The 26,300-nt window shown below is 37.6% G+C and overlaps 1 protein-coding gene across 5 annotated transcripts in view; it reads left to right on the forward strand.

Annotated features, from left to right (window-relative positions):
* SPIDR (scaffold protein involved in DNA repair) overlaps nt 1–26,300 on the forward strand; it is a 575,751-nt gene that overhangs the window by 177,654 nt on the left and 371,797 nt on the right. For all 5 annotated transcript variants that reach the window (XM_081070679.1, XM_081070676.1, XM_081070677.1 and 2 more), the window contains 2 exons: nt 10,469–10,719; nt 20,172–20,272. In XM_081070679.1, the coding sequence (XP_080926805.1) occupies nt 10,469–10,719; nt 20,172–20,272 (352 nt within the window). The remainder of the gene's footprint in view (nt 1–10,468; nt 10,720–20,171; nt 20,273–26,300) is intronic.

A 26,300-nucleotide genomic window follows, 5' to 3' on the forward strand; every position in this document is an offset into this window, starting at 1 on the left:
TTGTATAGTCTTTGGAGCAATTGTAAACGAAATTGTTTTTTTAATTTCTCCTTCTGCTATTTTATCATTGGTATATACAAATGCAACTGATTTCCGAATATTAATTTTATATCCTGCTACTTTACTAAATTCATCTATCAGTTCTAATAGTTTCTTGGTGGAGTCTTTAGGGTTCTCTATATATAGTATCATATCATCTGCATATAATGATAATTTTACTTCCTCCTTACCAATTTGGATGCCTTTTATTTCTTTCTCGTCTCTGATTGCTGTGGCTAGAACTTCCAGCACTATGTTGAATAGAAGTGGAGAAAGTGGGCAACCTTGTCTTGTTCCTGATCTTAAGGGGAATGGTTTTACCTTTTCCCCATTGAGTATGATGTTAGCTGTGGGTTTGTCATATATGGCCTTTATTATGTTAAGATATGATCCCTCTATTCCCACTTTCTTGAGGGTTTTTATCATAAAAGGTTGCTGTATTTTATCAAATGCTTTTTCTGCATTTATTGATATGATCATGTGATTTTTATTTTTCATTTTGTTAATGTGGTGTATCACATTAATTGATTTGCGGATGTTGAACCACCCCTGCATACCAGGGATGAATCCCACTTGATCATGGTGAATGATCTTTTTAATGTATTGCTGAATATTGTTTGCTAATAATTTGTTGAGAATTTTTGCATCTATGTTCATTAGAGACATCGGCCTGTAGTTTTCTTTTTTTGTGGTGTCTTTGTCTCCTTTTGGGATCAGGGTGATAGTGGCTTCGTAAAAAGTGTTTGGGAGTCGTCCTTCCTTCTGGATTTTTTGGAAGAGCTTGAGGAGAATAGGTGATAATTCTTTTTTGAATGTTTTGAAAAATTTACCTGTAAAGCCATCTGGTCCAGGGCTTTTGTTTGTTGGGAGCTTATTGATTACTGATTCAATTTCCCTCGTGGTAATCAGACTGTTCAGGCTTTCTGTTTCTTCTTGAGTTAGCCTTGGAAGGTTGTGCGCTTCTAGAAAATTGTCCATTTCTTCAAAGTTGTCAAATTTGTTGGCATATAGTTGCTCATAGTAATTTCTTAAAATTTTTTGTATTTCTGTGGTGTCTGTTGTCACTTCTCCTCTTTCATTTCTGATTTTATTAATTTGGGTCCTCTCTCTCCTTTTTTTAATGAGTCTGGCTAAAGGTTTGTCAATTTTGTTTATCTTCTCTAAGAACCAACTCTTGGATTCATTGATCTTTTGTATTGTTTTTCTGGTTTCTATTTCATTTATTTCTGCTCTGATCCTTATTATCTCCTTCCTTGTGCTCCCTTTGGGTTTATTTTGCTGTTCTTTTTCCAGATCCCTTAAGTGTGAAGATAAACTGTCAATTAGTGATGTTTCTTGTTTCTTTAGGTAGGCCTTCAGTGCTATGAACTTCCCTCTTAGGACTGCTTTCGCAGCATTTCGCAGATTTTGGGTCGTCATGTTCTCATTCTCATTTGTCTCAAGATGTCTTTTGATTTCTTCTTTGATCTGTTGCTTGACCCATTCATTATTTAGCAACATATTATTCAGCCTCCATGAATTGGTGTATCTTCCTGGTTTTTTTCCCCTGTAGTTCATTTCTAATTTCATAGCACTGTGGTCAGAGAAGACAATTGGTATGATTTCAATTTTCTTAAATTTATCAAGGCTTGTTTTGTGTCCTAACATATGATCTATCTTAAAAAATGTTCCATGTGCACTTGAGAAGAACGTGTATTCTGCAGCATTGGGGTGAAATGCTCTGAAAATATCAATTAAATCCAACTGCTCCAAAGTATCATTTAAGGCTGTTGTTTCCATATTGATTTTCTGTCTGGAGGACCTGTCCCTTGTTGTCAGAGGTATGTTGAAGTCCCCTACTATGATAGTGTTGCTGTTGATCTCTGTCTTTATGTTCATCAGTACCTGTTTTATATATTTAGGTGCTCCTATGTTAGGTGCATAAATGTTTACTAGGTTTATGTCCTCTTGTCGGATTGATTCCTTTATTATTATATAGTGCCCATCTTTGTCTTTTAATATGTTCTTCATTTTAAAGTCTATTTTGTCAGATATAAGTATTGCAAGTCCAGCTTTTTTTTTGCTTCCATTTGCATGAAATATGTTACTCCAACCCTTCACTTTCAGCCTGTGTGTGTCTTTTGATCTGAAATGAGTCTCTTGTATACAGCATATACAAGGGTCTTGCTTCCTTATCCCCTCAGCCACCCTATGTCTCTTGATTGGAGCGTTTAATCCATTTACATTTAAAGTGATTATTGATAGGTACATAGTTATTGCCATTTTTAAATTTGTAGTAAATTGTTTTCATCTTTCTTCTATTTACAGAAGACCTTTTAGTATTTCTTGTAATGCTGGCTTGGTTGTAATAAATTCTTTCAGTTTGTTCTTTTCTGGGAAGCTCTTTATCTCTCCATCAACTTTAAATGATAGCCTTGCTGGATAAAGCAATCTAGGTTGTAGGCCTTTGTGTTCCATCACTTTGAGTATCTCCTGCCACTCCCTCCTGGCCTTCAATGTTTCTGTAGAAAAGTCATTTGATAGTCTTATGGGAGTTCCCTTGTATGTAACCTTCTGCCTTTCTCTTGCTGCTTTCAAGATTCTCTCTTTGTCTTTAAGCTTTGCCATTTTAACTATAATGTGTCTTGGTGTGGGCCTGTTTGGGTTTATCCTGGTTGGAACTCTCTGCACTTCCTGGGCTTGTATGTTGGTTTCCTTCATCAGGTTAGGGAAGTTTTCGGACATTATTACCTCAAATATGTTCTCAATCCCTTGCTTCTTCTCTTCGCCTTCTGGTATTCCTATGATGCGCATGTTGTTGCGCTTGATGTTATCCCAGAGGTCTCTTAACCCATCTTCATTGTTTTTTATTCTTTTTTCTTTCTGTTGTTCAGTTTGAGTGATCTCTGCTAACTTGTCTTCTAAGTTGCTGATTCGATCCTCTGCTTCATCTAACCTGCTGGTCATTCCTTCAAGTGAGTTCTTAATTTCGGTAATTGTGTTCTTTAGTTCTAGCTGGTTGTTCGTTAAGATTTCTACATCCTTTTTTAGTTCTAACTGGTTGTTCTTTATGATTTCTATATCCTTCTTTATGTCTTCTCTAAGCTCCTTAAACATTCTTATCACCAGTGTCCTGAACTCTGTCTCTGACATGTTGGTTACCTCTGCTTCATTTGGTCCAGTTGTGGAGGTTTCTTCTGTTCTTTTATTTGGGACATGTTTCTTTGTCTCCCCATTCTGACTGACTTTCTGTGCTTGCTATGAAGTAGTAGGAAGATCCCCTAGAGCTCTTAGTTCTTGCTGGGTTATCTTATGTATTATGTGTCCTTTATATTTGACTTGGACTACTTCGTTCTTCTCTGCATGTGCTCCACAGGTGGTTCGTGTGTTTAGTATATCGTCCTGTTCAAGAAGAACTTTAATTGGTTTTTGCTTGTGAGTAGGTGGGTTTAACTCCTAGGCCGTCTAGTTGTGAAACTTGGCTCTGCCCACCGCAGGGTGTTCTGCTGGGTGAGGATTGGCCACTTAAATGAGGTTTGGCCTCTATGGGCTCTTGTGCCTTCAGAGAATTCCCTCTGGGTGTGTGAATTGTAGGTCAAACCCGGTAGTACTCTGGTTTGGTCCAGAGTTGGCTTCTGGATATGTTGAATCTTGTGCCTCTTTAGCTGGGCCCTGTTAGGGCATTTTCAGCACAAATCAAGTTACCAAGTACAACAACAACAAGAACAACAAAGAAAACAAATCAAGTACATTCACATGTAAAATACAACCGACAATCCCCACTCAACATAGGCAAAGATATCAAAGAAATAAAGACAGAACAAAGCAAATCACAACAAGCAGAAAGAAAAAAAGAAAAAAAGAGAAAGAAGGAAAAAAAAGAAAAAGAAAAGAAAAAACGAGAAAAAAAAAAGAAAAAAAGAAAACAAAACAAACAAACACACTCCCACACACACAAAAAAACAAAAAACAAAAAAACAAAAACCACCAAGCAAAACAAAACAGAAAGCAGCACCAGTCTCGGCTTAAGCCCACCAAGTAATCTCCAGGTTGTCCTCCGCTGTGCCAAAGAGTGCCCTGCCTAGTGCGCAGGCAGCGCTAGTCACCTGGTGCCCAGAGTGAGTTTGGGAGTGTAGATTTAAATGCGAGGGGCTGAGGGGTCTGGATGACAGTTTTCAGAGAGACCGTGCAGTTTCTGTCCTTTCCTCCACAAATGCACGCTGAGAGTAGCTCCACCAGCCCTGTGCCCAGTACTCCTGAGTCTTAGGGCCCTCCTTCCGTGGGTGTGTGGGAGGGGGCGGGCGGGAGATCTCTAAGCTGCTGAAAGCCGGGAGCTGCGTCTGCCGCTTACTGCTGAACTCAGGGAGTGCTTCCGCGGTTGCCCTTGCCCCGCCCCAGGCCTGCCAGAGAGGGTGGGGGCTGGGGATGGAGGGGTCTTCTCCCTCCCAGGCCAGCCATGTCACACTTTTCCCGCAGGCCTGAAAAGGTGGTGGCTGGAGGTGTGGGAGTCTCCTCTCTCCTCGTCCAGCGAAAATCCCCTCCTCCCAGCCTCTTCCGAAGGTCAGAGCTGGCTGCCAATCTTCCCAGCGCCTGAGCACAGTCGCCCCTCTGTAATCTGACACTACTCTTCAGTTCAGGGGTCAGTTTAAGTCTCTGGAAGGGTGGGGGGAAGATTCGAAAATCGCGGTGAGGGGCCCAGGTGTGGCGTCTGAGTTCTTTGTCTGCCCTAGGGCCCAAGAGCTGCCCGCCCCGGCGGGAGCGATCAGCTGTGGGACGCAGGGAAAGAGCCCACCTCCTGGACCCTACGCTCTCTGCTGCACCCTGGGCTCCCGTGGGACTCTAGAGCTCCGGGTGCTGACTGCGGCTGCTCCTGTGGGCACGCTCCTATTGCCCTCCTCGCTCCTCCCCCGCTCGCCCAACTAGCGCACCTCAAAGCAAACCTTCCACGAGTCTCCGCTCAGTCCTAGGAGCCGGCAGCGCAGCGGTTGCTGTACGGCCTGGGCTCCACTGTGGGGGGGTTAGTGTTTTCACTTCGCGCCCCTCTCTCCTCCCCCGCTTGCCTAACTAGCGCACTCCAAAGCAAACCTTCCACGAGTTTGCGCTCCGTCGTCCTGGGCGCCGCGGCAGCGGTTGCCGCTGGCCTCAGCTCCGCGGTGGGGGTGGGGGGGCGCGCTTCCACTTCGCTGTCCTGCCTCCTCCCCTGCTTGCAATCCGCGCACACCTTCAGGAAATTCCTCCACGAGTCTCCCCGCTGTTCTGCGTGTTCTATATCTCCCTGTGTCTTTAGAGCTGCGGTTTAACGCCGCTGCCGCAGCCGCCGCCGGCCTGATTCCACCACAAGACCGCGCGTTTCCACTCCGCTCCCTTCCTTGTTACCCTGCTCGCCCAATTTGCGCACCTTCAAGTAATCCTTCCACGAGTCTCTTAGGAGTCTCTTAGCTGTTCTGCGTGATGAGCAAAGAGTTGTTTGATGGGTTCTATGTCCCGTTTGTAATAAGATCCGGAGGAGAACTCAGAAAATGTGCCCCGCTGCCGCCATTCCTCTGACGTCACTCCTTTTTCAGTTTTGAAAGATCGTAAGTATACAAGAGGAAGGATAGACTGGAAAATTTCTTTGTATCAACTATAGCAGCTTAGACACCATGTGGGTAGTAGGCATTCAGTATAATCTTATATATTAGCTAGTACTCATTTAAAATGTGACTACGTAAACCAACACTACCTGAAATTGATTGTGATGGATTGATGGTAAGAAATTCCAGATTACTACCTAAGCTTCTATAAAATTTTACCAGTCTTACTGCTGTTCAATTATTCACTGAGGAAATTCATTTGGATTTTTGTCATTGTTGTTGTAGGACACACTAGAGTCTGGAGTATACTGATTTTTTCATGATTTTTAACTTCAAGTTTATCATACCATTGACCTCCATTCACCCTCTTTGACAGTTGTGTGAAGCAGAGCAAATGTGTCTTTTTATGCTGTCCTTTCTATCTTTGAAAGAAAATAAAACACACATATTCAAGTTTCCTAAAAGAATTATTCAGGTGTCTATTTTCACTTCACCTTCCATTGATTCCTTTAAAAAATAGAAAACAGAAAACTTTTTTTTTTGTTTAAGAGCAGTTTTCGGTTTACAATAAAATTGAGAGGAAGGTATTGAGATTTGCCATATATGCCCTGCCCCCACATATATATAGCCTCTCTCATTATCAACATCTCTCACCAGAATAGTACTTTCCTTTTTTTTTTTAAACCAAGGCTAAACTGACGTTGACATATCATAATCACCCAAAGTCCATACTTTACAGTTCATTCTTGGTGTTATACATTCCTTGTGTTTGGACACATGTATGATGATACACAAGTATATCTTCATTCATAGTATTTTCACTGCCCTAAAAGTTTTTTGTGTTCTAATTTATCCTACCTTCCCACACCACCACCACCCTTGGCAACCACTGATCTTTTTACTGTCTCCATAGTTTTGCCTTTTTTTAAATGTCATATAGTTGTAATCATACAGTATATAGACTTTTTGGATTGACTTCTTTCACTTAGTGATATGCATTTAAGATTCCTTCATGTTTTTTCATGGCTTGATAGCTTTTTTCTTTTTAGTGCTGAGTAATATTCCATTATCTGAATATACCACAGTTTATTTATCCATTGAAGAACATCTTGGTTGCTTGCAAGTTTTGGCAATTATGAATAAAGCTGCTATAAACAGGCACGTGCAAGTGTTTATTCATTTATTCTAAATTATTTTATTCCTAAATTCTTTTATTTAGGAAATAAAAGTATTCATTCCCTTTGTGTAAATACCTTTGAGTGTGATTGCTGGATTTGCTGGTAGCAATATGTTTAGTTTTGTAGGAATGTGCCAAACTGTCTTCCAAAGTTTCTGTAACATTCTGCACCATTTATTCTTCAAAGCACATTATATTCAAGGTTCCATGAATTTCTTATATCTGTGCAGTATCTTTTTTCTCAAATCCAGAACACTTTTGTCTCTTCTCACCGTAAATGTTGATAGTATTAATACAGCTTAAATGTTGATAGTATTCCTAAGATTTCAACCTAACCATCTCTTCTTATTTTTACATAATTTCCAGGAACAGTCTTCCCTAACACTCATAGTTTCATGCACCGTTTCTGTTCTTTGATTCCTAAAGTTATATTTCCATCCCATATCACTTTCTTAAAACTCTAGACCTATTGAGCTACTACTTATTGGTCAGCTTTACCTCAGTTATTCTATAGGTATCACAACATTAACAAATGGAAATCAAATTTAGTATTAGCAACTACTCCTCTCCAGATGTATTTCCTGAATTCCCTTTCTAGTTAAATGCACCTTTCTTGTTGCCCAAACCAGATACTTGGGATCTTCTTTGACTCTGCCTTCACTTTTCATTTCTAACATCTGAGAGTCCTCAAGTGTTGTTATATCTCTTTCCTCGTTTTCTTTCAAGTCACGTCTCTATTCCCACTACTACTCACATCCTCATTATGTCTTGTTTTGATTATGGAAGATCCTTCTAGCTGTCTGCTTTCCCTAAATGCAGGCTTGAGTACCTTCTTCTCCCATATTAGAGTCTATTCAGAATGTTGTTTGGATGTTCATTCCATATTAACACCTGATTTTCTTAGCCCCTGTTAAAAATGTCAGTGGCTCCCTCACTGCTTCAGAATAAACCCAAATGCTCTGCGGTAGTCTGCAAGGCCCATCTCCAGCCTTCTCTCTTGCTGCTGCTTGTAGATTTTCCTGCATGTGCTCTGTTCTCTCAGATTTCATATTTGTGGTCCTCCTGTTCTTTTCCCCTGGAGTGTATTTTCTCCTCTCTGCCTAATTAACTTACACTTAACATTCAGCTATAGGTGGTGGACCCTGATTTAAGTACAGCTTCTTCTTTCCTTCTCCTGTGCCCCACCTAGCTTTGTTGTTTCTCTGATGCCTTCTTTGTGGATCCTGAGCAATACTTCGATTATATTTCTACCTTTATATTTAATAGTTTTACAACTATTTTGTTCAGGCCTCCCCTTCCTTACAAAGTTCTGTGTCACCTTCACTTCTGCATGTGAGTTCCTAGCACAGGCCACATATGATTGGTTATTTGTCGACGTTTTTCTAGGACAGTGGTTTTCAGCTAAGGGTGGTTTAATCCTCCAGGGCTCATTTGGCAATTTCTGGAGACATTGTTGACCATCATGACTGGTGGAGTGGTGCTACTATTTAGTGGCTAGACAACCCTACAATGCATTCCCCACTGTCCAGACCAAAATGGTAGCAGTGCTGAGGTTGAGAAACCCTGCTTTAAGATGTAGTGTAAAATTTAGGGTACTAAATGAAAAGACATTTCATAACAAAAAGATAAAATTCAGTTTGAAGTTTCTCAAGTAATGTATAAAAGTTTTCAGTGTCAAGGGACTTAATTTTCAAACGAAATTGTTCTGGTTGTTTTTATGACCTATGGTTAATATTTATTTAGAAGCTGTATTGTGGGGAAAACATGTGACCCCAGTGGTTATTAATGGGTTAGCAACTGCCTGCAGTAATTTAGGCATGCAATTGAAATTGTGAAACCGTGGAACTAAGCTCTTCATTTGAGGTTTCCCCCCCACTTTTTCTTATTTTAAATATGCCTGGTAACAGGTGACTACTCAGACAGTTCTTTGGAAGAAACATGCTGATGGGTGATGTCCTCATTAAGCTCTTAAAAATGATATAACTATAAAATCCTCAGAAAAGGCCAAATGTGAGAAACATTTTTTCTTATGTAGATTAGCAAACGATGAAAACTCTAGGTCCGGCCCTTGTGGCTCAGGTGGTTGGAGCGCCGTACTTTTAACGTGGAGGTCCGCCAGTTCGATTCCCACATTGGCCAGTGAGCTGCGCTCTCTATAGCTAAGATTGTGAACAATGGCTCTCGCTGTAGCTGGGCTGCCATGAGCAGCCAGAGGTCAGTGTGAGCTGACGCGGGCTGCTGTGTGCTGCTGTGGGCTACCGTGTGTTGCCAGGAGTGGCAGGTGGTCAGTGTGAGTGGCCGGCAGCTGGTGAGAACTGCCGGGAACTGCTGTGAGCAGACAATGACGACTGGTGACCGACTGCCTCAACCAGGAGGTGCGAACGGCTCATAATACCAGCATGGGCCAGGGAGTTGTGTCCTACACAACTAGACTGAAAAACAACAGCTTGAACCGGAGTGGGGATGGGGAGGCGGAAGAAGGAGGAAAAAATAACAACTCTAGTGCTTCCCTCCACACACAGACATCAGTGCATCTGCATACACATGAACCCACAAATGATAATCCTCATATACTTGTGGCTTCTTTATTCTCTTTAGCCAAGTGCCTGCTAAAGTGCCAGGGACACAGTCCATGTTGATCCATCAAAATAGACAGGGCTCCATGAGGGACCCATACCTACACTATGAACTGACCAGGTACAGATGATCCATTCAACTAAATATACAATTTACATTTAGTAAACTTAAAATTTAATATAGGTATTAAATTAGAAAGCGCTACTAATACACTGAAAAATTAAAATGTTGAAGGAACAATTGTTGCTGACATTGGAACAACATGGGACTGACTTGCAAAACCAAGTAATGGGAAAATAAAACACCTACCACACTTAAGAGTTTTAGTGTGTTTGGGGGCAAAGACAGAAAACACAGAAGAAAGTTTTGATCATCTCTCCATAGTTAGTCTATGCGATATGAGATCTTATTTATAATCCAGTTTTCAAAAAAATTTGTATTTTGGTAGTTCGGAAATTTGAGTAGAAGAAAGAAGAAACATTTTAGGAAATGTTAGGAGCAAGAGGCAGTGACTCATTTTCTTATATAGTTCCTGATATTAGCAATTTAAAACTAGTCTTTGGAAAATATTATATTGAAATTGTGCTGGAAAGTCAAGTTTTCATCTCTATCTTTGGACATTCCTTTGGTAAATTAAGTGGTTTATACCTGAGGAGACAATTTTATTTGTGTTTGGTTTACCACAAGTAGTGAATATTATTTATCTCACATTAAATTTCAAAATCCAAAAAATAGATATTTTTTCCAATAGGTGTTAGAGTACTTTCACTAGTGACTACTATCATCAGCCATTCAGGTTTGTGTATTAATTCAGTTTTCAAAACTGATTGTATGGCACATTTCTTTTAGTTTGCTGAAGGAAGACTGAGATATTTGTACTGAATTTGGTGGATTCTATGAGATAATTTCTGGCTTATAATTGGTTGAATCTCTTCTTGTCTTTGGGTATGTGGCTTGATTACTTTGGATTTTGTGCCAAAATAGAGGTTCAAGCTATAGATACTATATGTGCGAAGTTATTTCAATGACTATATTCATAAGGGAAAAGAATAATAGGCATATGTAAATATAGACTTGAGTAGAGTCCTTCAGGTTTAATCGTATTTCTCTTAATTTTTTTTAGACAAGTTCTACAGAAATTTTGGAGTATTCATCAGACAGTGAAAACAAAGATGACTTGGATAATGGCTTGTTCATTGATTCAGAATTCTCTGACAAATACCACGTGGATTTTGGATCAGATGGAAGACAGGTTATGGAGAGACTGATAAACACAAGGGTGAAATCTACAGAGAACATTTTGTATACATCCCAGAAACAAAACAAGTTTCTCAAGACTCCTGAAAATTCAGCAAAGAAGATGAAGCTTTTAAGGTTAAATTACACTTTTTTAAGTACTTCATTTTAGTTTTTCTTTAAAAACCCAAATACCAAAAACGTTAATTTGAAAATGATTACTTACTAACTTGGGAAAGAAAATTGAGAGAATAGAATTGTAATTCCTGTAAGCAATTATGTAAGTCCTGGGTTTCTGGAGACAATTTATAGAATTGTTCATCCAAGTTGAACATTCACTATCTCTGTCATAACCAGTTTACATGATTGCTTCCTTAATCCAGATAATGCAGATTGGCTATTTGGGTATATCAAATTTTATTGAGCGTCAGTGTTTCAGGTGCTATCTTAGACGATTAAGAGAAGTAAATGACTCTTCTTCTTTTCAAGTAATTTATAGTCTAAAGAGGGAAATAGAAATAAATATAGATTAGTGAGATTACTTTTATGAGTTTGGTTACCAGGGAAACACTTGCAAATGCAAAGATGTTTGAGAGCGAAGACTCACAGACCAGAAACCGGCTGGTGTATGTGGAAGAACCACAAGGGCCAGTACATGGAGAGCCCAACAGGATGTGTGAAGGAGCCTAGGGTGTGCCATATTGGGAGGGGCATGTCCCAAACCTGTGTAATTTATGGTTGTGTCTTAAATTAGATCAAAACCATGAAACCAAAAGCCCAGTGAAAGTGAGGAGAGTGTGTGGGAAGCAGTGCCACAAAAAGTAAACCTAGTACAGTGTTTCAAGGAGAAAAGGGTTTTAGTAGAAAGAGTAAATGTGGCAAGGGAGAGCACAGTTTCTGGATCTGTTTAGGATATGTCTACATCAAGATGGCAAGTATGATGTACACTGAGAAGACTCCAGTGGTAATGTTAGTGGACTTGTATGGAAGGAAAGTAGTGCCCAATACTCAAGGAGTGGAGACAGTGTTGTGACTCCTCTACTAGGAGGTGGGATTTGAGGCAGGAAGGAGGGTGGGAAGCTTAGTCGCTAGTGGCTTGAAAGGGATCCAGTGTCTAAAAAGATTTCAGAGAAAATGTAAGACAGATTTAAAGAATGATGGGGAGAACCCAGCAGAGACAGAAGTTAGGGATAATTGCTCTGTTAGTGCCCAAGAAAGGAAGTTGGGGAGAAGGGCTGGGGACAAGAGGCCTATCTTAAGCATAGCAATGGAGGGAAGTGTATAAGGATGTTAGTGCCCAAGAAAGGAAGTTGGGGAGAAGGGCTGGGGACAAGAGGCCTATCTTAAGCATAGCAATGGAGGGAAGTGTATAAGGATGTGACTGAATCTGGTGGGATGAACATAGTATGGTGAGTCAATTCATATGTGTTTTCATGTCTGTTCACCGTGTGTGTGTGTATGTGTGTATAAGATATTAATAGACGGCCTTATGTTCAGAATGAAGACGTTATAGCCTCAGAAGAGAATGGTGGTGGTTTGTAGTACTCTCTGAAGATAACAGCTAACGGGAGCCAATTAAAGTGATTTGAATATTCTTTTGAAGTCAATTCCATGCAGTTACAGCAAGTCATGTTCCCAACTCTATTAATGGTCTAGTACATGCCCATTTCACGTCTTGGAGACATAGCAGTGAACAGAGGCAACTAAAGCCCTGTCTGTGTTAGGGGAACAGCTGACAAGGAGCCAAGAAGTAAAGTAGAAATATTGTCAAAGTTAGATAAACTTAATGGGGAAAAAGCAGAAGAGGGATAGAGAATGGCCCAGAGGTAAGGAAAGGCATTTCAGTATTAAACAGGGAATCAGGTAAGCCTCTTATAACGTGACTTATTGAGCAGGTGGAAAAATGGAGTTGACATTTCCATAGATGAGGCAGGAACATAGTGCAGGGACTTAGACACATTACATCAGATGGACTTAACAGACATTTACACAACATTCTATCTAATAACAGCAGATTACATATTCTTCTCAAGAACACAAAGAACTTTTTTTCTGGATAGACCCCATATGTTAGGCTACAAAACAAGTCTTACTAAATTTAAGAAGATTATAATCACATTAGCCATCTTTCCTGATCACTTTGGCTTGCAACTAGAAAATTAATAACGGGAAGAAAAACAGAGAATTCAAATATGTGAAGATTGAAAAAACATGCTCCTGGACAACCAATGAGTCAAAGAAGAAATCCAAAGACAGACAACAACAATAAAAACAACAAAAAAACCTTGATTGAAATGAAAATGGAAATACAACATACCAAAACTAATGGAATGCAGCATTAAGTTCTAAGACCGAAATTCATAGTCATAAATGCCTACATTAAGAAAAAAGAAAGATCTTGAATAAACAACGTAATTCTTTACACCTCACAGAATCATAAAAACAAGAACAAAGTAAGCCCAAAGTTAGTAGAAGAAAGGAAATAATAAAAATCAGAGCAGAAATATTTGATATAGAGACCAAAAACACAACAGAAATGATCACTCAAATTAAGAGCTGGATTTTTTTTGAAAAGATAAACAGAATAGACAAAACTGGACCCTGACATACCAAGGGGAGAAAAGAAGAAAAGACTCAAATAAATAAAATTAGATATGAAAGAGAAGTGATTACAACTGATACTATACAAATATAAAGGATCATAAGAGTCTACTATGAACAATTATATACCAAATAGTTGGATAATCTAGAAGAAAAGGATAAATTCCTAGAAACACATAATTTAGTAAGACTGAATCAGGAAGAAACCGAAATTCTGAACAAACTAGTTACTTGTAAGGATATTGAATCAGTACTCAAAACAAGTCACATCCAAGGAAAGTGCAAAAGTAGAAGGCTTCACTGGTGAATTCTACCTAATCATTGAAGAAAAATTAATACCAGTCCTTCTCATACACTTTCAAATTTAAAAGAGGAGGAAATACTTCCAAACACATTTTACAAGGCTAGCATTATCCTGACACCAAAGCCAGACAAGGACACTACGAGAAAATTACGATGTAATATTCCTGATGAACATAGATGCAAAAATTCTCAGTAAAATATTAGCAAACCAAATTCAACAATATATTAAAAGGATCCTACACTATGATTTATTGGAATTGATTCCATTGATGCAAGATGGTTCAACATATACAAATGAATCAACATAATATACCTGATTAACAACATGAAGACGATCATATGAGCATTCACTAGATGCAGAAAATGCTTTTGACAAATATCAACATCCATTCGTGATAAAAGATTTCAACAAACTATGTACAGAAAGAATGTACCTCAACATCGAAAGGTCACATACGACAAGCCCACAGCTGACATCATATGTAGTGGTGAAAAGCTGAAAGCCTTTTCTCTACGATCAGGAACAAGACAAGGATAGTTCAACATAGTTGAACATTGTTCAACATAGAACTTGAAATCCTATCCAGAGCAATTAGGCAAGAAAAATAAATAAAAGACATTCAAACCAGAGAGGAAGAAGTAAAACTTTCTGTTTACTAATGACATGATATTATATATAGAAAACCATAAAGACTCTACTAAAAAACTGTTAGAACTAATAAATGAATTCAGTAAAATTGCAGGATGCAAAATCAACATTCAAAAATCAGTAATGTCTCTGACACTAACACCAAACTTTCCAAAAGAGAAATTAAGAAAACAATCTCATTTATAATTGCATCAAAAAGAATAAAATACCTAGGGATAAATTTAACCAAGGAAGTGTAAGGCCTCTACACTGAAAAGTATAAGACATTGAAGAAAATAATTGAGGAAGACAAAAATAAATGGAAAGGTATTTATTTCATGCTTGTGGATTCGAAGAATTAATATTGTTAAATTGTTCATACTATGCAAAGCAATCTATAGATTCAATGCAATCTCTATCAAAATTCCAACAGCATTTTTCATAGATACAGAAAAAAACAATTCTAAAATTCATGGAAGCACAAAAGACCCCAAATAGCTAAAGCAGTCTTGGGGAATAAAGAACAAATCTGGAGGCACCACATTTTCTGATTTCATACTGAATTGCAAAGCTAAAGTAATAAAAACACTATAGTATAGAAACAGACACCTATTTCAATGGAACATACAGAAAATCTGAAAATAAGCCCCTGAATATATATATGGTCAATTACTTTGCAACAAATGTGCCAAGAATATACAATGGAGAAAGTATAGTCTTATTGATAAATGGTGTGGGAAAACTGGACAGCCATATGCAAAAGAATGAAACTGAACCCCCATGTTACACCATCCACAGAAATCAACTTCAAATGTATTAAAGACTTGAATGTAAGACCTGACACCATAAATGTTTTATGTAAAAATATAGGTGTCAAGCTCCTTGACATGAGGTCTTAGTAATGATTTTTTGGATTTGACAACAAAAGCGAAGACAATGGAAGCAAAAGTAAACAGGTGAGACTACATCAAATTAAAAAGTTTCTGCACAGCAAAGAAAACCATCAACAATATGAAAAAGGCAACCTACTGAATGGGAGAAAGTATTTACAAATGACATATTTGGTAAGAGGTTAATATCCAAAATACATAACGAACTCATACAACTCCATAGCAGAAACCAAATTTATCATATTCAAAATGGGCAGAGGAACTGAATACACCCTATTCTGTGGAAGACATCCAAGTGGCCAGCAGGTACATGAACAGGTGCTCAGCATCACTAATCATTAGGGTAATGCAAATACCCTATATAAACTCACACCTAATATATGAACTCACACCTGTTAGAATGGTTATCATCAAGAAGACAAAAGATAATGAGTGTTAGTGAGGATGTGGAAAATAAGGAAACCATGTACAATGTTGTTGGTAATGAAGGAAACTATGTACAATGTTGGTAGTAATGTAAATTGGTATAACCAGTAGCAAAACAGTATAGAAGTTTCTAAAAAAATTAAAAATAGAACTACCGTATGATACAGCAATCTTAGTTCTGGGAATACATCCATGGGAAATTAAAACAGGGTATTGGAGAGAGATTTGTACTACCATATTCACTGCAGAATTATTACAATCGTCAAGATATGAAAACAATCTACATCTTAGCCAATGGATGAATGGATAAAGAACACGTGATAGTATATATATGAAAAATTATACACACATACAATGGAATATTATCAGTGATGCAAAACAAGGGTATTCTACAATTTTTGACAACATGAGTAGACCTTGAAGACATTATGCTAAGGGAAATAAACGAGACAGAGAAAGACAGGAACTGCATGATATGACTTCTAAGTAGAATTTAAAAACAAACAAAAAAAGTCTAACACATAGGAGCAGAGAGTAAAACAGTGGTTGCTGGGGTGGAGGTTGCACAGGTCTGAAAATTAAGTTTGCAAACTTGTTGCAACAATATTGCTAACCTTTTTTTTTAATATCAGAGGAATTATTCGTTATGAATTTGTACCAACTGGACAAACAGTTAATCAAGCTTACTATTTGGAAGTGTTGGAAAGAATGCATGAAAAAGTTAGAAGAGGGGCAGACGGTTAGCTCAGTTGGTTACAGCTCTGTGCTCTTCTTAACAAGGTTTTCGGTTCTATCCCAACATGGGCCACTGTGAGCTGTGCCCCCCTCTCCCACCCTTCCCCCCCCCACACAACTAGACTGAAACAGCTACTTGACTTGGAGCTGACAGGTCCTTGAAAAACACATTTAAAGTTTGAAAAAAAGAAAAAAGTTAGACGAAAGCGACCTGAAATTTTCGTCAACAATTCATGGCTCTTGCATCACGACAATGCACCAGCTCACACAGCACTGTCTGTGAGGGAGTTTTTAGCCAGTAAACAAATAACTGCATTGGAACACCCTCCCTACTCACTTGACATGGCCCCCAGTGACTTATTTCTTTACCTGAAGATAAAGGAAATACTGAAAAGAAGACATTTTGATGACATTCAGGACATCAAGGGTGGTATGGCGACAGCTCTGATGGCCATTCCAGAAAAAGAGTTCCAGAATTGCTTTGAAGGGTGGACTAGGCAGTGGTGTCAGTGCATAGCTTCCCAAAGGGAGTACTTTGAAAGTGACCATAGTGATATTCAGCAATGAGGTATGTAGCACTTTTTCTAGCATGAGTTCGTGAACTTATTTTATATATGGAAAGTTCGATAAAAAGGTACAAACTTTCAGCTATAAGATGAATAAGTTCTGAAGATCTAATATAAAACAGTACTATTTTTGATAACACTATGTTATATAATGAATTTGCCAGGGAGGTGGAATTGAAATGTTCTTACACAAGAAAAAATGGATAAATGTGTAAGGTGATAGATGTGTTAATTAACTAGATGGTAAAATCCTTTTACAGTGTATACATATATAAATCATCATGGTGGAAATTTCAAATATCTTACTATTTTATTAGTCAGCTACACCTCAATAAAAGTGACCCCAAAAAAGAAAAAAAAGAAAAATGTTAATTTGTATGTATGCAAGCAGGGCCTTCCTGAACCTCTGTATAACATTTTTTTAAATGCAGATAAATTTGCACTAGAATTATGGTCGTTGATTAGAGATCATAGTCTTTACATTCCTAAGTTCTGGTGAATCTGATCAGAATTCCCTGATTCTCTGATCAAATTGGAGCAGAGGTATTGTGTGAGGCATCACTGTAGTTCCTAATAATAAAAACAAGTGTCAAAATGCTGATTCTATCTTAAGGCACCAGATACTCCCACATGTAGAGAACTATTATTTATTCATTTTCACTCTTGCTTTTCACTTTTCGTCCTATAGTTCCTACAGTTTACTTGTGAGATTCTAGGATTTGACTATAACCATATCTTTTTAGATTATATTTCGTCTTTTTTTTCCTGCTCTCTAATGTCATAGGATTGAAAAACCAACATTTGACAAATAATTATCTGGAGCATTATGCAAATATTACAGTATTTTGCTTTTTCTTTATCATAAGTATCTTTGTAAGTAGTGCTCTTTAACAGACAGCAGGGATATCATTGAGTCTAAGCTTACGAAATATGGAGCCAGACTGCCTGGGTGTGCATCCAGCTATGTTCCTCATCAGCTGTCTCACCTTGTGCGGGTGTTTAATGTCTCAGGGGCTCAGTTTATCATCTGTGAAGTGAGGATGATAGTACTACCTACTTTCACAGTGTTGTTCAGAGGGGGAGTATAAATGAGTTATCTCACGTAAACAGAATGATAGAGTTTACATATAAGGTCGGAAATAGAGTTCGTGAACTCATCCTAGAAAAAGTGCTACATACCTCATTGCTGAATATCACTACGGTCACCTTCGAAGTACTCCCTTGGGAAGCTATGCACTGACTCCAGCGCCTAATCCACCCTTCAAAGCAATTTTGGAACTCTTTTTCTGCAATGACCATCAAAGCTGTCGTCATATTATCCTTGATGTCCTGAATGTCATCAAAATGTTTTCTTTTCAATATTTCCTTTATCTTCGGGTAAAGAAAGAAGTCACTGGGGGCCTGATCAGGTGAGTAGGGAGGGTGTTCCAATGCAGTTATTTGTTTACTGGCTAAAACTCCCTCAGAGACGGTGCCATGTGAGCTGGTGCATTGTTGTGATGCAAGAGCCATTAATTGTTGGAGAAAATTTCAGGTCTAACTTTTTCATGCATCCTTTTCAGCACTTCCTAATAGTAAACTTGGTTAACTGTTTGTCCAGTTGGTACAAATTCATAATAAATAATCTCTCTTAGCAACATTATTGCAACATGTTCGTGAACTTAATTATCAGACCTATTAAGTAGAGGTAGACATATATGTAAAGTAGAGGTTCTTTGGTATATTTGTAAATATGAGAATTTAAAAAAATTTGCTGTTACATATATATATTGCACACGTTTTGTGTGCATGCAATGCAAGTGTGTGCTCACGCGCACATACACTCAGAAATAAGTAGTGCTTATAGGAAAACAACTGCCCGTTAGAAAACAAAATAGGTAGTACTGGTAGTTATATAATATGTATTAAAATAAGATATTTCAATAATTGTGGAAAAATTATAGGGTGCAAGTAAAAATAAAAAGAATCAGTAACACCAGTGACTAACATTTTTTGAATGCTAGGCACTATGCTACGTCTCCTGGTTTCAACAACTATTTTCTCATTTGGCTATTTATATAATATTGGAGAATTTCCTAAACCTCTCTCTAAGCTCTGATTTTATCATCTAGGAGATGTGTATTGATACCTGTTTTCTTTTAACTGAAAGGAAGATAACTAGAATAAAATGAGATAATGTAGTGAGATGATCAGTGAACTGGTTCATAATAATATGAGATAATATATTGAAAATTATGTAGCATGTACTCATTCTGGTAATCAACTAATCTTGATTTTTCTTGAGATCATAGCTCTGTTAGGAACTGCTGACTTCTCTGAACCCAGGTAGTTTACTGAATGAAAAAAAATAATTGTCTATTATATGTTTATATGCATTTATAATATATATCAATGAATATAATTCAGTGGGCTTTTGTGAAGTGCCTGTATGTGCATTGTTATTAATCATCTTCCTGCCATAAATGGAAATTTTCCTGTTTTTGTGATATTGGTATCCTTGCTGTGTGTTTGTGATTAATACTCGATTATCTCTGTGGTCCTAATAATGAGCTCATACTTTAGTCCTCTTATAGAAGTGTTTTACCTATGAGCTGTATGCAAGTTTTATTATTGACTACAACTCTGAACCCACTTTACATTTAACTGTTTGCTCACTGTCTGCAGAGCAGATTTTGAGCTCCGCTCCCGATGGTGTAGCTCATTGCCTTTTTTGAATCCCTGGCACCTAGCATTTTGCTAGGTAGAACAGAAAATGGTCAGTACATCTTTATGGAATAAAGTAAACTAAGAAAGAATAGGAAGGAAGTCAGATTGATCTGAGAGTAGCCCATGTTTGAAAGAATCAGAAAACTGGGCTTCCAGGAAATCTTTAAAAAGTAGATTGCTGGGGCGGATGGGTGGCTCAGTTGGTTAGAGCGCAAGCTCTGCGCAATGGGGCTGCCGGTTCATTTCCCACACGGGCCAGCGAGCTGTGCCTTCCGCAACTAGAATGAAGTCAGTGAGCTGCTGTTCAGCTCCCGGATGGCTTAGTTGGTTGGAACGCGTCCTCTCAACCACAAGGTTGCCGGTTCGACTCCCGCAAGGGATGGTAGGCTGCATTCCACCCCACCCCTCGCAACTAACAATGGCAAGTGGACCTGGAGCTGAGCTTCACCCTCCACAACTAAGATTGAAAGGACAACAACTTGACTTGGAAAAGTTCTGGAAGTACATACACACTGTTCACCAATAAGGTCCTGTTCCCCTTCCCCAATAAAATCTTTAAAAAAAATGTAAATTGCTCATTTAGGAGGATTGAGATTCTAGGAAGAGAATGTAATGTGAAATAAGTTAAAATTTGCATGTTTTATCTATTTGTCTCTGGTTGGGAGGTATAAAATATAAATGTTGCAACTATTCTGAAACTTATAACTAAACTTAATTATATAATTCATTAAACAGAGGTGGGCTAGCAGAAAGACTAAATGGCCTGCAGAATCGAGAGAGATCTGCCATTTCTTTGTGGAGACATCAATGTGTTTCTTACGAAAAGACACTTTCAGGTAAGGCTTGCACTGACATCTGAGACTGGTAAAAAAAAAACATACCACTTAAAAATATTTTTACATTAAAATATATGAAGTTGATCATTACTATTTTCATGATTTTAGTTTTCTCCAGGTGTGCTATAAGTCTCAGAAATCGTTCTAAAAGATGAGTCCATTCTTATAAGTCTAATGATCCCTCCCCAAAATTCAATAGAAGACCTAGTCTTGAAGATCTGACTTGGAGCATTCTCTGTTAGAACTTTTTCTTGCTATACCTGAGCCAGTGGTTTTCAGATTTTTGTGACTGCAAACATATAGTAAGAAATACGTCTTACATAATCTTCTGATACACACACGACCTTCACACACACATACCAGAATCTAATATTTCATAAACAACACTAACCTTGGTATGTGTGATACACCTTGCATTCTCTTTTATTTTTACCATGATCCCAGTTTCATTAAATTGATGCAGGACCTTTCTAATGAGTTGTAACATGCAGTTCAAAAATTGCTACTACAAGCAAGTGACAAAAACTCTTGTTTTTTAACAAATTTTTTGATATGTATAATATTCCATATTAAAATCTTTTCTTAAAGTTCCCTCTCCTGTGACACAGTGTTTTTTTTAAAGTTTATTGGAGTGACAATTGTTAGTAAATTTGCATAGATTTCAGGTGTACAATTCTGTAATACATTATATGTCACATTGTGTGTTCACCTCCTAGAGTCAGTTCTCTTTCTATCACTATGTTAGACCCCGTTTACCCTCTTCTAGAACTCTCCTCCCCCTTTACCCTCCAGTAACCCCTAAACTATTATCTATGTCTATGAGTTTTTTTTCCTTCATTTGTCTTGTTCTTTTGTTTTCAGTTTTATATACCACGTATCAGTGAAATCATACGGTTCTCTACTTTTTCTGTCTGACTTGTTTTGCTTAGCATTATAATTTCAAGATCTATCCATGTTGTCACAAATGGTCCTATTTCTTCTTTTCTTACCTACAAATAGTATTACAGTGTGTATATATACACGACAACTTCTTTATCCATTCATCTGTCGAAGAACATTTTGATTCTTTCCATGTCTTGGCCACCATAAATAAAGCTGCAATGAACATTGGAGCACACTTGTCTTTATGCAAAACTGTTTTCAGATTTTGGGGGTAGATACCCAGGAGAAGGATTGCTGGTTCATATGGTAACTCTATGTGCGATTTTTTGAGGAACCTCCACTCTGCCATTTGTAGTGGCTGCACCAATCTGCATTCCCACCAACAGTGTATGAGGGTTCCTTTTTCTCCACAGCCTCTTCAATACCTGTTACTATTTGTCTTGTTTTTCTTCCCTTTATTTATTTTATTTACTTTATTTTTTTTTAAATTAATTTCCGGTGCACAAAACAATGTAATAGACATTTATCGTTTATATCCCTCACAGTTTCAACCCCCTCCCCCATCCACTATCCCTCTGACATCACACACAGCCAATACATTTCCACTGTCTCTATTCCTAATGCTGTACTCTGCTTCTTGTAACCATATATATATATATATATATATATATATATATATATATACACACACACAATATATGTATGTTATATATAAACAATATATGTTATATATAAACAAACTTGTAGTTGACATTCATTATTATTCAGCTTGAGCTTCAGGTGCACAGTACAGTGATCAAGCATCTACATCTTCTCTGAGGTGGTCGCCCTAACGAGACAAGTGTCCATTGGATGCCCTACAAAATCTTAACAACATTATTGATTACAATCCCCAAATTAACTTTCGTGATCCCGTGGCAATCTTATGGTTACTGACTGTGCTTTCTAATCCCCTCACCTTCCCCCTTCTCTCCACCCCCCTTCCCATCTAGCAACCCTCAGTTTTTCCTCTAAGTCTCTGAGACTGTTTCTGATTAGTTAATTCATTTATTCTTTTCTTTATATTCCACACATGAGTGAGATCATATGGTATTTGTCTATCTCTGTCTGACTTATTTCACTTAACATAATATTCTCTAGGTCTATCTATGTTGTTGCAAATGATAAGATTTCTTTCTTCTTTATGCCTGCGTAATATTCCATTGTATAGATGTAGCACAGTTTCTTTTTTTTTTTTAAATTACTTTCAGGTGCACAAGATAAAGTAATACTTAGACGTTTATCATTTATATTCCTCACACTGTGTGAACCCCCCTGCTCCCATCCACTATCCCTCTGACATCGTACAGAGTCATTACGTTTCCACTGTCTCTATTCCTAGTGCTGTACTCTGCTTCTTGTAAGTAAATACATACATATATATACATATATATGTAAAATTATAGTTGGCATTCATTATTGTTCAGCTTCAGGTGTACAGTGCAGTGATCAGGCATCTACATCATCCCTGAGGTGGTTTCCCAAATGGGACCCATGTCCATCGGATACCCTACAAAATCTTTACAACATCATTGATTATGTTCCCCAAATGAATTTTCAAAACTCCGTGGCCACCTTGTGGTTACCGACTGTTCTCACCTTCCCCGTTATCCCCACCCCCCCCCCGCCCATCTAGCAACCCTCAGTTTTTACTCTTTGTCTCCAAAACTGTTTCTGATTAGTTCTTTTTTTCTTTAGATTCCGCATATAAGTGAGATCATATGGTGTTTGTCTTTCTCTGTCTGACTTATGTCACTTAACATAATGTTCTCTAGTCCATCCATGTTGTTGCAAATGATAAGATTTCTTTCTTTTTTATGGCTGCATAATACTCCATTATATAAATGTACCACAGTTTCTTAATCTAGTCATCTAACCGATGGGCATTTCAGTTGTTTCCATGTCTTGGCTATTGTGTATAGTGCTGCAATAAACATAGGAGTGCATACTGATTTTTGAATTGGAGTTTTGGATTTCTCCGGGTAGATATCTAGGCATGGAATTGCTGGATCATAAGGTAGTTCCATTTTCAGATTTTTGAGATACCTCAATACTGTTTTCCATAATGGCTGCACCAATCTGCAATCCCACCAACAGTGCGCAAGCGTTCCCTTTTCTCCACTTCCCGCCAGCACTAGTTTGTTGATTTACTGATGATAGCCATTTTGACTGGGGTGAGGTGGTATCTCATTGTGGTTTTTATTTGCATTTCTCTGATGGTTAGTGAGGTTGAGCATTTCTTCATATGTTTGTTTGCCATCTGTATGTCCTTTTTAGAAAAATGTCTCTTTTTGTCCTCTGCCCATTTTTTAATTGGGTTGTTTGTTTGAGTTCAGTGAGTTTTTTATAGATCTGTGATATTGACCCCTTATCAGATATATCATTGGCAAATATCTGCCCATTTGGTAGGATCCCTTTTTGTTTTATTGATGGTTTCCTTTGCTGTGAAAAAACTTTTTAGTTTGATGTAATCCCACATGTTTATTTTTTCTCTTACTTCCCTCGCACAAGGGGATACATCAGTAAAAATTTTACTCCGGGTAATATCTGTTAAGTTTCTTCCTATATTTTCTTTTAGGTATTTTATGGTTTCAGATCTTACATTTAAGTCTTTAAGCCATTTTGAATTTATGTTTGTATATGGTGTAAGGCGGTGATCCAGCTTCATTTTTTTGCATGTGTCAGGTTTCCCAGCACCATTTATTGAATAGACTGTCTTTACTCCACCGTACATTCTTGCTTCCATTGTCGTACATTAAATGGCCATATAGGCATGGATTTATTTCTGGATTCTGTGTTCTGTTCCATTGATCTATATGTCTGTTTTTATGCCAGTACCATGCTGTTTTGATTACTGTAGCCTTGTAGTATAATTTGATGTCAGGTATCATTATACCTCCCACTTTGTTCTTATTTCTCAAGATTGCTGAGGCTATCCGGGGTCTTTTATGGTCCCATATAAATTTTAGGATTATGTGTTCTATTTCTGTGAAAAACGTCGTTGGTAGTTTGATAGGAATTGCGTTGAATATGTATATTGCCTTAGGCATTATGGACATTTTAACTATATTAATTCTTCCTATCCATTAACATGGAATGTGTTTCTATCTATTTGTTTCTTCTTTCATTGCTTTCTTCAGTGTCTTATAATTTTCTGAGTACAGATCTTTTACTTGTTTGGTTAAATTTATTTCCAGGTATTTTATAGTCTTTGGAGCAATTGTAAATGGGATTGCTTTATTAATTTCTTTTTCTGATGTTTTATTATTGGTATATACAAATGCAACTGATTTCTGAATATTAATCTTGTATCCTGCTACTTTATTAAATTCATCTATCAGCTCTAATAGTTTCTTAGTGGAGTCTTTAGGGTTCTCTGTATATACTATCATATCATCTGCATATAATGATAATTTTACTTCCTCCTTACCAATTTGGATGCCTTTTATTTCTTTTTCTTGTCAGATTGCTGTGGCTAGAACTTCCAGCACTATATTGAATAGAAGTGGAGAAAGTGGGCAACCTTGCCTTGTTCCAGATCTTAGGGGGAATGGTTTCAGCTTTTCCCCATTGAATATGATGTTAGCTGTGGGTTTATCACATATATGGCCTTTATTATGTTGAGATATAATCCCTCTGTTCCCACTTTCTTAAGGGTTTTTATCATAAATGCCTGCTGGATTTTATCAAATGCTTTTTCTGCATCTATTGATATGATCATGTGATTTTTATTTTTCGTTTTGTTAATGTGTATCATATTAATTGATTTGTGGATGTTGAACCACCCTTTCATACCAGGGATGAATCCCACTTGAACATGGTGTATAATCTTTTTAATGTATTGCTGAATTCTGTTCGCTAATATTTTGTTGAGGATTTTTACATCTATGTTCATTAGTAATATCGGCCTGTAGTTTTCTTTTTTTGTAGTGTCTTTGTCTGATTTTGGGATCAGGGTGATAGTGGCTTCGTAAAAAGTGTTTGGGAGTCTTCCCTCCTTCTGGATTTTTTGGAAGAGCTTGAGGAGAATAGGTGATAATTCTTTTTTAAACGTTTTGTAAAATTTACCTGTAAAGCCATCTGGTCCAGGGCTTTTGTTGGGAGATTGTTGATTACTGATTTCATTTCCCTGGTGGTCATCAGTTTTTTCAGATTTTTTGTTTCTTCTTGAGTTAGCGTTGGAAGGTTGTACACCTCTAGAAAATTGTCTATTTCTTCCAGATTGTCAAATTTGTTGGCATATAGTTGCTCATTGTAATTTCTTATAAATTTTTGTATTTCTGTGGTGTCTGTTGTCGCTTCTTCTCTTTCATTTGTGATTTTATTAATTTGGGTCCTCTCTTTTTTTTTTAATGAGTCTGGCTAAAGGTTTGTCAATTTTGTTTATCTTCTCTAAGAACCAACTCTTGGATTCATGGATCTTTTGTATTGTTTTTCTGGTTTTATTGTATTTATTTCTGCTCTGATCTTTATTGTGTCCTTCCTTGTACTCCTTTTGGGCTTATTTTACTGTTCTTCTTCCAGATCCCTTCAGTGTGAAGATAAACTGTTGATTAGTGATTTTTCTTGTTTCCTTAGGTCGGCCTGTAAGACTATGAGTTTCCCTCTTAGAACTGACTGCTTTCGCTGCATCCCTTAGATTTGGGGTCACTGTGTTTTCATTTTCGTTTGTCTCGAGATATCTTTTGATTTCTTCCTTGATCTCATGGTTGTCCCATTCATTATTTAGTAACATGTTATTCAGTCTCCATGAATTGGTTTGTCTTCCAGTTTTTTTCCTGTAGTTGATTTCTAATTTCATAGCACTGTGGTCAGAGAAGACAATTAGTATGATTTCGATTTTCTTAAATTTATCAAGACTTGTTTTGTGGCCTAACATGTGGTCTATCTAGGAAAATGTTCCATGTGCTCTTCAGAAGAACGTGTACTCTGCAGCTTTGGGGTGAAATGCTCTGAAAATATCAAATAAATCCAAGTGGTCCAATGTGTCAGTTAAGGCTATTGTTTCCATATTGATTTTCTGTCTGGAAGACCTGTCCCTTTTTGTCAGAGGTGTGTTGAAGTCCCCTACTATGATAGTGTTACTATTGATCTCTGTCGTTATGTC

This window comes from Rhinolophus hipposideros (assembly GCF_964194185.1).
Source record: "Rhinolophus hipposideros genome assembly, chromosome: 13".
NCBI classification, from domain to species: Eukaryota; Metazoa; Chordata; class Mammalia; order Chiroptera; family Rhinolophidae; genus Rhinolophus; species Rhinolophus hipposideros.